Source organism: Bos taurus, chromosome 27 (genome assembly GCF_002263795.3).
Source record: "Bos taurus isolate L1 Dominette 01449 registration number 42190680 breed Hereford chromosome 27, ARS-UCD2.0, whole genome shotgun sequence".
In the NCBI taxonomy this organism is placed as follows: Eukaryota; Metazoa; Chordata; class Mammalia; order Artiodactyla; family Bovidae; genus Bos; species Bos taurus.
In genome coordinates, this window is record NC_037354.1 from 14,115,136 (window position 1) to 14,128,576 (window position 13,441).

The window sequence follows — 13,441 nt, forward strand, 5'->3', positions numbered from 1 at the left end:
AGCCTGTGTTCACCCGTATGTCATCGCTGTGGGACGACAGAGTGAGTCGGAAAGGAGTGCCCTCCTCGACAAGGCAAGCCCCTCAAGAAGGGGGAGGAGGCATTCACGAGTAACTGGAGTGAAAGATGAGAGCCTCTCTTCTATTAAGGAGGAGGTGCTTGTCTAATACTTCCGGTCTGTGAAAATGCCTTTTAATAGGAATGCTTCCACAGCACATGGGCCCTCCTGGTCCACGTTCTCTTGTGATGCTTTTAGCCATATCATGGTTTGAACGTGGCAGGGCCGATGGTGCCCTCTCTCTGCCACGAGGGCATGTTCTGGCAAGGTAGATCTTTGAGAATGCCCCAGGTGTTCTGAAGTGTCTGGATAGCTTGAGCCGAGTTTCATGGATTTTGACAACCTAGCTTTTCTTGGCTGCCTGTCCTGGAGAAGTCCTTGCATGTACCCATCCCTTTCACAAAGTAATGCCACAGAAATTGTTGTGCAGCCACTCAGTCATATCTGACTCTTTGCGACCCCAAGGACTGCAGCACACCAGGCTTCTCTGTCCTCCACTATCTCTTAGAGTTTGTTCAAACTCATGTTCATCAAGTCGGTGATGCCATCCAACCATCTCATCCTCTGTCGTCCCCTTCTCCTGCCTTCAATCTTTCCCAGCATCAGGGTCTTTTCCAGTGAGTTGGCTCTTGGCTTCAGGTGGCCAAAGTATTGGAGCTTCAGCTACAGCATCAGTCCTTTCAATGGGTATTCAGGATTGATTTCTTTTAGGATGGATTGGTTTGATCTCTTTGCAGTTCAGGGGACTCACAAAAATAATAACTCATGGATTAGCTAGCTCCTCATTGCTTTGGTGTCTTATAGGACCTGTCTCCATTTTGGGTTCTAGTAACAATTTTTCATACAAAGCCTAGTACTGGTTTCATACCACATAATTTTAACATAACAATATTAGCAGGTGTGCTTTACTTGTTTTCATTGAATTAGAGCAAGTGGGTCAAATGTTTGGAAACCAGGTACATAGGCGCATCAGTCTAAAACATCTGTTTTATATATTATGGTCGTAGGTGTTGGTGATCACTGGGCTTTAGTTTCCTCCTCAGGCGAATGGGATGACAGTACTTCCTTGGCATCTAGTTGTTGAAAAGGTGAAATGAATAAATTAAGCTCTTTTAATAATACACTCATCATTTTTACAGGTAGTGTTCAATTTTTTGAAAAAAAAATCTTTTTTTAAGATGAGGAATTTAAAAAATTTATACCAAAATTTATTATTTCATTTGTTCATTATAGATACTTACAAAGCCAAAATTTATTATTTCATTTGTTCATTATGGATACTTAGGATAGAGAGTAGAATATCTTACATAAACTAAACCTTCAACTCAACTGATATTTTTAAAAGTTTATAGCAAAAATTACAAATAAATGGGATTTGGTGAAAATTTGATGCAGGAAAATTTTGGTGAATTTTGATTGCTTTTACTGATTGTTTATCAAACTGAAATACAATGTTGGAAGTGTAAAAGCATAAATTTCTTTAGAAATACAGATGCAGTTGAGAAATTTTTTATTAATTTAGTTAATGTTTTCAGATCTTTTTATATAGATTATTTTTAGTATTTATTGAATTTGGTACAGTATTTTTTCTGCTTTATGTTTTGGTGTTTTGGCTGGGGGGGCATCTCAGGTCCTCACCCAGTGATCTAACCTGCACCCCCTGCATTGGAAGGCAGAGTCTTAACCACTGGACCACCAGGGAAGTCTCACATTCGAGACGTCCAGCATGTCACTACAGCATGTGCTGTATGATCCAGCTTCTAATTGTGTCAAAAAGGAAGCAAACGCTCCTTTGGTTAAATTATTTGCTCTCCATGCAAAATACATAGCTGGTTCCTGGGCACTGCTATTGATAACAGTGTGCTGTCTTTTGTTCTTAAATATATTTACTCACACATTGTTAGTATTAATTCACTTTGAATTGTTTTTAGCAATGGTGATGGACTCAGAAGAGCCATCCACAGTCTCACCTATTTGTAGTTGTGTCCATAGATTCTAAAAGAACAGTGGTTCAACGTACGGGTTAGTTTGTAACTGTGAACAGAGTTAGCTCGTGCGCACGTCAAACAACAGCACTGTAACCAGTGCTGTAACTAACCTACAAAAACCATAACTGTGTGCTTCAAATAGGAAGAAAAATGCCTTCTGAGAATGGAAATTGCTACCGATAGGGATTGTCTCTTGACTAGACATGAGTGACGTCTTTATGCTTAGCTTATTTATTAGGTTTTTATGTAGGCCATTTTGCTACAGGTCTAGTTTGTCTTTGCTGACAGAGGTCCATGTAGGCAAAGCTATGGTTTTTCCCATGGTCATGTATGGATGTGAGAGTTGGACCATAACGAAGGCCGAGAGCTGAAGAACTGATGCTTTCGAATTATGGTGTTGGAGAAGACTCTTGAGAATCCCTTGGACAGTGAAGAGATCAAACCAGTCAATCCTAAAGGAAATCAGTCCTGAATATTCATTGGAAGAACTGACACTGAAGCTCCAATACTTTGGCCACCTGATGCAAAGAGCAGACTCATTGGAAAAGACCTGGATACTGGGAAAGATTGAGGGCAGGAGGAGAAGGGGGCGACAGAGGATGAGATGGTTGGATGGCATCATTGACTCAATGGACATGAGTTTGAGCAAACTCCAGGATATAATGAAGGACAGGGGAGCCTGGTGTGCTGCAGTCCCTTGGGGTCCCAAAGAGTCATACATGACTTACTGACTGAACAACAAAGATTGTCTTTGATCTTACATATATTATCATACCACTGATAACTAAAACCTTTATAATTGTAGTTTTCAAAAATTCTCCAGGGTTCTAGACCACTCTCTGCTGCTTAGTAGCAGAGTAACTTCAGTGGATTACTGATTCTCTTTAGTACTGAGATCCCTCACTTGTAAAATAAGCATTAAAACTGTATCTGTCTAATAGAGCAGTTGTGAGGATTGAGAGGATAGTGCCTGGAACACATGAAGCGCCTGGAATGTTAGCTCTCATCTTTACCTCCAAGGAGAGTCCATGTTTTTTTTTAGAGAGTCCACATTATTTTAGTCCACAATTTTTTAGTCCACATTTTTAGAAAAGGCAGAGGAACCAGAAATCAAATTGCCAACATCCATTGGATCATCGAAAAAGCAAGAGTGTTCCAGAAAAACATCTATTTCTGCTTTATTGACTATGCCAAAGCCTTTGACTGTGTGGATCACAAAAAACTGTGGAAAATTCTGAAAGAGATGGGAATACCAGATCACCTGACCTGCCTTTTGAGAAATCTGTATGCAGGTCAGGAAGCAACAGTTAGAACTGGACATGGAACAACAGACTGGTTCCAAATAGGATAAGGAGTACGTCAAGGCTGTATATTGTCCACCCTGCTAGTTTAACTTATATGCAGAGTACATCATGAGAAATGCTGGGCTGGATGAAGCACAAGCTGGAATCAAGAATGCCAGGAGAAATATCAATAGCCACAAATATGCAGATGACACCACCCTTATGGCAGAAAGCGAAGAACCAAAGAGCCTCTTGATGAAAGTAAAAGAGGAGAGTGAAAAAGTTGATTGAAAACTCAACATTCAGAAAACTAAGATCATGACATCTGGTCCCATCACTTCATGGGAAATAGATGGGGAAACAATGGAAACAGTGACAGACTTTATTTTTGGGGGGGTCCAAAATCACTGCAGATGGTGACTGCAGCCATGAAATTAAAAGACACTTGCTCCTTGGAAGAAAAGTTATGACCAACCTAGCAGCATATTAAAAAGCAGGGACATTACTTGCCAAAAAAGGTTCGTCTAGTCAAGGCTATGGTTTTTCCAGCAGTCATGTATGGATGTGAGAGTTAGACTATAAAGAGGGCTGAGCACCAAAGAATTGATGCTTTTGAACTGTGGTGTTGGAGAAGACTCTTGAGAGTCCCTTGGACTGCAAGGAGATCCAACCAGTCAATCCTAAAGGAAATCAGTCCTGAATATTCATTGGAAGGACTGATGCTGAAGCTAAAACTCCAATCCTTTGGCCACCTGATGCAAAGAGCTGACTCATTGGAAAAGACCCTGATGCTGGGAAAGATTTAAGGCGGGAGGAGAAGGGGACGACAGAGGGTGAGATGGTTGGATGGCATCGCTGACTGAATGGACGTGAGTTTGAGTAAACTCTGTGAGTTGGTGATGGACAGGGACGCCTGGCGTGCTGCAGTCCATGGGGTTGCAAAGAGTCGGACATGACTGAGCGACTGAACTGAACTAAGAGTCCGCATTGTGCTAAACGTGCCAGTCAGCACTAGCGTTACCCTTTGCTGTGACCTGAGGGTATTTGTTTTTATGTTCTGTGTCCTGCATTGAAACTGGGTTGGAGAATGAGAGTAGAAAACAGTGATAGCTAAAGACATCAAATGGCTCTCTGAGAAGAAAAAGTGTTGGACACTTAACAATCAAACTCTCTTTTTTAAAAAATACAATTGTATTCTAACAGAGTTCCATTTGCAACTTTGACCTATATAAGAAATAGAAATGGATTCTATTTTATCTTTCTTATTTATTTTAAAATATTTCTGTTATTTATTTATTTGGCAGCACCAGGTCTTAGCTGCAGCACGTGGGAGTTTTGTCAATTTCGGCATGTAGGATCTTTATTTGGCTGAGTGTGGGATCTAGTTTCCTGTCCAGGGATCAAACCTAAGACTCCTGCATTGGGAGCAAGGAGTCTTAGCCCCTGGGCCACCTGGGAAGTCCCAAGACCAAACTCTTAAAAACCAGAAACAATCCCAAATAACGTTGAGTTGGAAATAATACCTGTTTTCACTTATCATTATAATAGAATCAAACATTTTCATCCTGAACAAATTAAAATGCACATTGATGTTAGGCAGCTGAGAATCACTCATGTAATCCATTCAGAAGCCTCCCCAGGACAAAAGCAGTAGCTTCCAGCCAAGTGTAGGTAAAGTAAATAACGGAGGAGAAAGGAAAGCACAGGTACGTCAGTCTCCTCTATCACTGTCACCCAGCACACAATACAGTCTCACGTCACTTAAGCAGAGCAGAGTCTGAGTTGTCAGAAATGTATTTAAATTTTAAACGATCATTAAAAAAAAACTTTTTTTTTTTTGGATTGCTCTGGACCTTTGTTGCTGTGGATGGGCTTTCTCTAGTTAGTGAGCAGGGGCAACTCTTCTTGGCAGTGGCCTCTCGTTGCGGAGCACAGACTCTAGGCACACGGCTTCAATAGTTGCAGCACACAGGCTTGGTAGCTGTGGTGCACACTCTTAATCGCTCCGTGACACGTGGGGTCTTCCTGGACCAGGGGTGGAACGCGTGTCTCCTGCACTGACTGGCAGATTCCCACCCACTGTAGCACCAGGGAAGTCCTTAAATGATCATTTTTGAAAGAAATTAGATGGGTGTGTCATCGAAGTCCAAATGATTTTCATGTTTTATGTCTGTGAGACACACTTTTAATTCGGTTGTTCCAAGAAGACTCAATAGATAGCATCATGTTTCTATCAACTGTGTTTTCAAAGGTAGATACAGGTTTCAGCCCAGCTATTTGAGTTACTATTGACCTTTTGGATTTCTGCTGCTGCTACTATTTTTAAATAAAAATGCTGGTCTTTTTTGGTAGAAAACTGTTTGAGAGTGCTCAGAAGTAGAATCACACGTGGACTGAACTGGGATTGTTGATGGCTTCTGATGTGGTCAGAGTCTGACGCTAAAACTGGAGTGTCTTCGCTGGACACTGTGCATGAGCTTGTTGCTCTGTGTGAATGTTAAAGCACCTACAAGACCCTCCTCTCCCAGGCCACTCCTCCTCCCTGGCCAGGGTGAGCCTCTCCTCCTTGGGGTCCAGGAGCATCATCTGTACCTCTCTGTGTAGTAAGGAATTGGGCCCTGCAACACAATTGTTTTAGTTTACTCTTACTGAAGTATCGTTGATTTGCAATGTTGTTAATCCCTCTTACACAGCAAAGTGATTCGGTTACACACACACAGACATTTATGTTCTTCTAACACAATTATTTCTGTTTCCTTTTCCCTAATAAAACAGAAGTGTGTTAGGGCTCAAACTGTTAAGCCTTCTGGTAAACCCAGCAGGTAAATTATGCAGCATCTACTGTATCCAAAATCCTGGGCCTCACGGTCTAGAATCGTGAGTGTCATACCGCCCTCGTCCTCATCGTGAGTCCTCAGAGTGACTCTTCTCCCTCTTGACTTTTTCCCCTTCTGGTCCACAGTGCTCTCTATTTCCCTGGCTTCTCTTGCCTCTGCTTCACCATGTCCTGTATCTCCTCCGCTCATGGACCTCTGAGCACTGCAGATGCCCAAGTTGTTCTGTTTTTGAACTTTCATCCCTTCTGCGCACACAGTCTCTCTAGATGATCTCACTTATGCGCATGCATGTAAAAACCGCATCCTTATGTCAGTGACCCTCCCTTCTATATCAGAAAAATAATTGTCTTACCAGAAACCCTTGATCTTCCCCCCCAGTCCAATATTTTTGGGCTTCCCTGGTGGCTCAGCTGGTAAAGAATCTGCCTGCAGTGTGGGAGAGCTGGGTTCGATCCCTGGGTCGGGAAGATCCCCTGGAGAAGAGAAAGGCTACCCACTCTAGTATCTGACCTGGAGAAGTCCATGGATTGTGTAGTCATGGGGTCTCAAAGAGTCGGACACGACTGAGCGACTTTCCCTTTCACTTTTTGCACGTCTTCTCCGTCACCGTCCACACTGAGGCCACCACCCCGTGCTGTTGGTTCTACCTCTGAAGCGTCTCCTGTAGCACGCCCACCCACCTTGCAGATAGGACGGCCCTTTGGGCCACTGTAGTCACCGCAGTGGCCTTCTGCAGCCATGAAGCCGCTCCTGCTCTACAATCCTGCCTTGATTCTCATTGTTCTTAGGAGATTTAGAGATCCTCAGCGTGGCTTCAGGTGCTGTGTCCTTGGGCCTCCTTCTCCGATCCCACCTCCTGCCCACACGGCACCTCTGTAACGCAGCAGTGGCAGCATCTCTAAATCAGACGCCTGCTGAGGTTGCCCTGGCCCCACGCAGCTTAGGGTGTGTCCCCAAGCTCCACCCTGCAGGGACCCTTCTATCAGTGAGGCCTATGGGCCTTCTGGCCAGGGAAGTCCCTCTGTCCCCATTTTATATCTTGAAGTATCCTGTGCTTTTCTTTTCGATCACCAGTGGCAATTGGTAAGGTTTATTTCATTGGACAATTATTTGCTCAATGTAAGGCTCCCTCGTTGTTCTGTAAAACCCATAAAGGCAAAGATCAGATTTGTTGTGTTCACACTTCCAGACCCAGGGTCTGATACACTAAGGAGAGTCAACACATATTTGTGGAATGAGTAAACAGGAAATAAAAGTGCAAAACACACGGAATTACTATACAGCAGAACGTGCTTAAAACTCCAGGCTGCAACTTACTATATGCAACTAAGTTTCTGACACCCATGAGAAGACCTTTAGTTTGTGACTGAACCAGGCTTGTACCATATCTCTGACCTGGCAGGTTTTAGTATTCTTGTTTCCAAAGACAACGGGGAAAAAATAATTGTTACCCATTCGACAACAAATTATTGACCCTGTGGTATCACTCTGCAAGTTTGGGGGCACAGCCGAAGTGATGCCACTTACTCTGCCATGGGGGACAGCCAGGAAACCAGTACACAGACAAGTTCAGCTCTTGGGAAATACTGCGAACTGAACAAAACAGAGTAATGGCCTTCGTGGGGTGGCCAGAGAAGTGCCGCCTGGCACCGCCAGTCTTGATGTCCGGCTCAGAGCAACTCTGCTACATAAAATAATGAGAGCAACTTTGAGGAATAATGCACATCACCGATCATCTAAACTTACTTAATCTCTTTCCATGGAATATATATCCAGGGGAAACGAGTCGAGTAAACGTTAAACCAGTGGCTGTGTTTATGTGTTTAATAGTTTACTAATAGGTTACCTTTTAAAACTGTGTTGCTAATTATTTACAAACATTCATATTTATATTTTCTCACAAAAGGTCAAAAACCTGAAGCGAGAACTCTCACAGATGAAGCAGGAATTGCTCTATAAAGAACAAGGCTTCGCCACTCTGAAACAGTGAGTATGAAAATAATGAAATTAACTCTCAAATAATCCAAGACCCCTGAGCCAGTCCAAAGAAAGTAGAAGTGCAGATGACATAAGGGTTTTCTCAAAGAGTAGTCAAGTAGGAAAGCTTGGCACCAAAAAAAAAAAAACACAAGAAAACAATCAACCATAGAACAATAAAAAAACACTTGGGAAAATCTACTATACACTTTGAAAATGTCTGAAGTTTTCCCTAATAGGTTGAAGACCCAAAGAAACCAAAGTGAGAGACTCAGCTTCATCTCGCAGGCCCACCAGCCGGCCTTAGGTGGAGACAGAGTGGGGAGATGGGGCCCAGGATGGGCTGGGGTGACCAGGTTCTCTTTGGAGCCCAACCCAGGGGGCCTGTCTGCCTCTGATGCCTCCCGCCCTCACGGAGCCAGTCAGGGGTGTCTGTGGATGGGCTAAGTGCGTGTCCGGGCCCCTGAGTTCCCTCCGCCCTTTCCTGCTTTGTGCTGAAGTCCGCTGGACCCCGGCCCCAGGCTGAGCCAGGTCAAAGGAGAATGTGGATGATGGAGGGCAGATTGGAGGACTGGGGCTCCCTGCCCTGTTCCCAGGCCCCGACGTGCACCCAGGCATCCAGCTCCTGCAGCACCCACCCCAGGATCTCCGAGGCAGGGACACGGTGATGGTTCACGCAGCCCACGGCCTCGGGGAGGGCTGAAGCCATCGTCCCTTGAAAGGCATCCGGCGGCCCTTCCAGTCCCCTTCTCCTCTCCTGCTGCCCCACATGGGGCCCCAGCAGTGAGGCAGGATGCACCGGGGCTTCCCGAGGGGCTCCTCTCCAGGCAGGTTTACGCCCTTCCTCCGTCTGCCTCCACAGCATCCGAGGCAGCAAGGTGTCACCCCGTTAAAGATCCCACGTGTTCACTGGCCGGGCCATCTGAGCAGATCGTTCTGTGTGTTTGGTTGAAGAGCTGTATTTCGGGACCCCCATCGCTTCTCTCCGTCACCAGCCACATGACTTTCATCTCAGACACTCACCTCATGTAATCATGACCATGAGATTCTTTTAGATGCTCCCACCCTGGTGGTTCTCCAACCTGACTACATATTAGAATAATCTGAGGAGCTCTTAAAAAAAAATACATGTGTCTGGTCTCCATCCCAAGACCCCCCACATGGTTCCCAGGTCCAGCTCTGTTCAGAGAACCTCTGTGGAGGTTGCAGCGCAGCCCCAGAACCTGAGCAGACCTGGCTTACCCTAAATGTGTTGTTTAGTCAGTTGTCCATCAACATACAGGAGGGCGTCAGGGTAGAAACACCAGGAAGCATTTAGCCACACGTTACATACTTTTAAGACACAAGAAATTATAACTCATGTCACCACCAGGATTAAAGGTTAGCCAAACTTACTGTTTTTGTTATATCGATGAAACAATGATATATTGTTTCAAAGCAGTTTGCTTGCAAGCAATTTTTATAGGAATCCAAGGCATGTTTAAGAATCTGTCAATAACATTCCACAAGAAAACAATAGCCATTTGTTGTAGAAACCCAGGCTTTCTCTTGCAGTGATTCTAATCTGAGGAACCAAGAGCAGAAGAGATACCATATCTAACGTTAGACGCCTCTCGTGCATCTTAACTATAGACAGAATAAAGCTGTTTTCATTCAAATGTTTACCACCATACTACCAGAAGATTGAATCATAATTGATTATACCCAGAGACCATATTTTTCAAGAAATCACGTTCCTGATACTAAAGGGAATCTTACTTGGGGTTATGACCGAAAATATATTTCAGGAATAAATTTAAGCAGAATCCCGCTGTAGGATTTTGCAACTTCACACTCACAGTAAAATGGAATAATTTTGTGGAATGTGCACCGATTTAAGCCCCGGTTGTCATTCTACCCGGTGCCATCGTTTATGCTGGATGAATGAATGTAGTTGTATTCTCTGTGTTAGTCATTTGAGACTGTGGTCCCGGGTTGGACTTTGGCCCTCAGCAATAGTGTAGCTTATGTGTAGATGGACACCAGCAAGAGAGGCATTATTTCTGCTTTGGTCCATCCAGTGGCACGGTTGTATATACTATATTATAGAACTGATTTATGATGAGATTTATTTTATTTTCCTAGGTTCTTTCAGACTTTAATCACTTGTTCAGCCCCATAAAATATTTTCTAAAGTGCTACTTGTAAAAATAAGTTATCTACAAACCGCCCTCATTTGAGTAAACTTTAAAAGCATGAATAAGATAATATGACGTTAGTTAATTTTTTTTTTCAGACTGTACCCTTCACATTGAAATAAATACAAATTAGTAAATGTTTTAAACCAAATTAGCTTAGAGACAGTTTTCTGTGATTTAATAGGTGCCTTATCTCCGGAGAGTCTGGGAATTAGACAGGACATGCCCGAGACCGTGTGTCACAGCACTGTTGGCTGGTGGGACAGGGGGGTGGCAGTGTGTTTCTGAAGTAAAGCCCAGGTTCTTCCTAATGAGTCCCAAGCAGCATAGGTGATGATGAAGAACTTTAACCTTTTTTTTTTTTTTTTTTTAAGAATGAGGTCATTTGGTTGGGTCCTGTGACCCCTTCTCAGTTACCTGAAATCCTCTGACGTAGGGTGACCCTGGGAATTGTGTGGACATTCAGTAAGCGAGCACTGCTTACCAAGTACTAGTCGGCAAGCTCACTGCGAGCTCTTGATTCAACATCAACGGACAAATGAACACGTCTGCCCTTGCGTCTTGTTCCTAGATTTTAACTCATTCAGCAAGACAGGCAATGTTATCTTGACTCATAATTGTCATAAAAATAGAATACTTTTCATATATTTAAAAAGAAACAAGAAACTAACCAAACAATCCAAGCATTATAGGATACTCACTAGTATAAGCGAAAATTGCCACCCTTTATTAACAGTCACCAGACTGTGCCCTGTGCTAGGTTTTGCACAGACGTCGCGGCACGTAAAATTAGACGGCAGCGATGAATCCCAAGGTTCCTGGGCTTGCCCAGTTTACTGGCATTTCTGTCTTCCTGTTCAATCAGTTCCTCGAGCCCCGAACCTTTGCCAGGATCAGTGTGTGATGAGGTTTGAGTTCAGCCAGCGGTGGGACCACCCAACCAGACTGTAAACAAGAAGCCTGAGCCCGACGCTGATGGCAGTGGGCTGGGTATGAGGTCGGGGGTGGTAGGGGTCTCATCTCGAAGCGGTCAGATGAGAAAGGAGGAGAGACCACCACCCTGAAGCTGCTGTGTGTGAGTCCAGCAGTAAACATCAGCTAACCACAACATCCCCACACCCAGTTCCCGTGGTCTGTTTAGCCTGTACTCTGATATTCTTTTATTGTTTTTTTCCCCCTCTCTTTTAACAGAATTGATAAAAAAATGTCTGGAGGCCAGAGTGGCTATGAACTTAGTGAAGCCAAAGCCATCCTAATGGAACTGAAATCTATCAGAAAGGCTATTAGCTCAGGAGAAAAAGAAAAACAAGATCTGATGCAGGTATGTGATAGAACATTTTTTTGGGGGTCAAGTCAAACTACTGCGACCTTCTTGGGCCTCAGAAATTGTCCTTGAGCAGAAAGTTCTCCATCAGAGTCTGGACGGCCCCTTTCCACCACAACCCCATCCCCCCCACCCCCGCCTGCATCCCATTCATACGGAATTTGGTCTCATTGGAGATGGTTACAGATACTGAGCCAGCCGCTACCTTGGAGGAGGACAGATGGGTTCTAAGGCTCTGATATGCTTATTTGAAGGCTGGCTTTGGGTGACCTTTGAGACAGGGGCTGGTGGATCCTGGAGCCTGTGTGTGGAGATTGGTGTCTTGGTGTGCCCTGCAACTCACTGCAAACTTCAGGCGGAGCCCTGATAGGCAGGGTTATCTAAACCAGTGATCCTTAGCCCAGGATACAGAAAGGGCATGTCACCTGCCATCAGTAAGTAGATAATAGGCCTTGAGAAGTGGGGGAGGGGTGTGAGGAGCTTAGAAAAGTTACTCCCCACCCCAGGAGATTCTCAAGTGCTAGCTGGGAGTGGCACGGAGAGATGCTGAGCTAGCTGGGGGGCAGCTGTGGAGTCACCTGGGAGACAGGCTGACGGCACTAGATGCCCTGGTCTCACCTGTACACGCCTCACCTTACGACCTGAGCTCCACTGACCCAGCCCCACGTGTAGATAAAACAACCGTTGCGCGAGCAGTGTTCTGCTTCTGTATATAGCACATGCGCTCAAGTTTTTTTTAAAAGAGGTATCTCTTCCTCCTCCTCCCCTCCTTCTATCCCATAATTATCACAAGCACTGAGAATTCTTTGTAATAATTCAGATATTTGGAATTCTTCACCTGGCTGGGTTAGGATTTAGTCTGTGTCTTTCGAAAAATGTTTCAGCCCATGGTGAACAGAACCTCTACATTTAAATAAAATATTGAGCTACTTAATGTCAGTTTCCAAAATTCTGGTTGAATACAAGTAAATATTCTTGAACCCATATAATTTTGCTTTGGGGGATTTTTAAAATAGCTTTCAAGAAGCAATTAAATATAAAAGACAACAGTAATAATAGCAAATACTTAAAATACTGTCTTCGAGCCAGACGGTCTTCTGCCTGTTTTGCATAGAAATACTTCATTTAATTTTCACGGCAGCCCTAAAGATAGGCTCTGTTATTATCCTCAACTTACAGACACGAAAACCACAGTACAGCGAAGTTAAGTTACTGAAAGTCACACAGCCGATACCGAGGTTCAAACCCAGGCAGTCTGGCTTCAGAAGAGATGGTTCTAACATACATGTAACGCATACAGAACTTTACTTGGACACGCTTTTTGTTGTTGTTCTACAGTGAGCCTGCTGATTAAATCAGTCATCCCTGGAAAAAAAGTTAATGGTTCTTGTACAGATTTACATTGGACCTTCATAATTTACCAATTTTAGGTCCTCTTTGATTCTTCCTGTAAACTTTGAATTTATACGTAGGCCAGATTAAGTTTAAAAATTAGATAACTTTTAAATTACTAAAATATGTAAAGTAAGTAATAGATCTAGAAATCAACAACAGAGCTGAAAAGGACTTTAGATATCTTCTGTGACTTTCAAACCTCTTTGGATTTGACCCACAGTAAGAAATATATTTTTCATCAAAACACAGTAACACAAATATCTTCACCTGTAGATATACACACACACACCAGATTTCACAGAAATGTGCTTGCTTTTGATACTAGTAATATACTTTGATTTTATTTCCTAGTCTCCTCTATTTCATTTTAAAACATACTAGTCATGTGCTACTAAATTAATTG

General features: G+C 43.6%; 1 protein-coding gene across 1 annotated transcript in view; it reads left to right on the plus strand.

The window, feature by feature from the left end:
* Window positions 1-13,441, plus strand: part of WWC2 (WW and C2 domain containing 2) — a 152,722-nt gene that overhangs the window by 95,579 nt on the left and 43,702 nt on the right. The window contains exons 5-6 of the mRNA XM_024986463.2: window positions 8,072-8,151; window positions 11,511-11,640. Of these exons, the coding sequence (XP_024842231.1) occupies window positions 8,072-8,151; window positions 11,511-11,640 (210 nt within the window). The remainder of the gene's footprint in view (window positions 1-8,071; window positions 8,152-11,510; window positions 11,641-13,441) is intronic.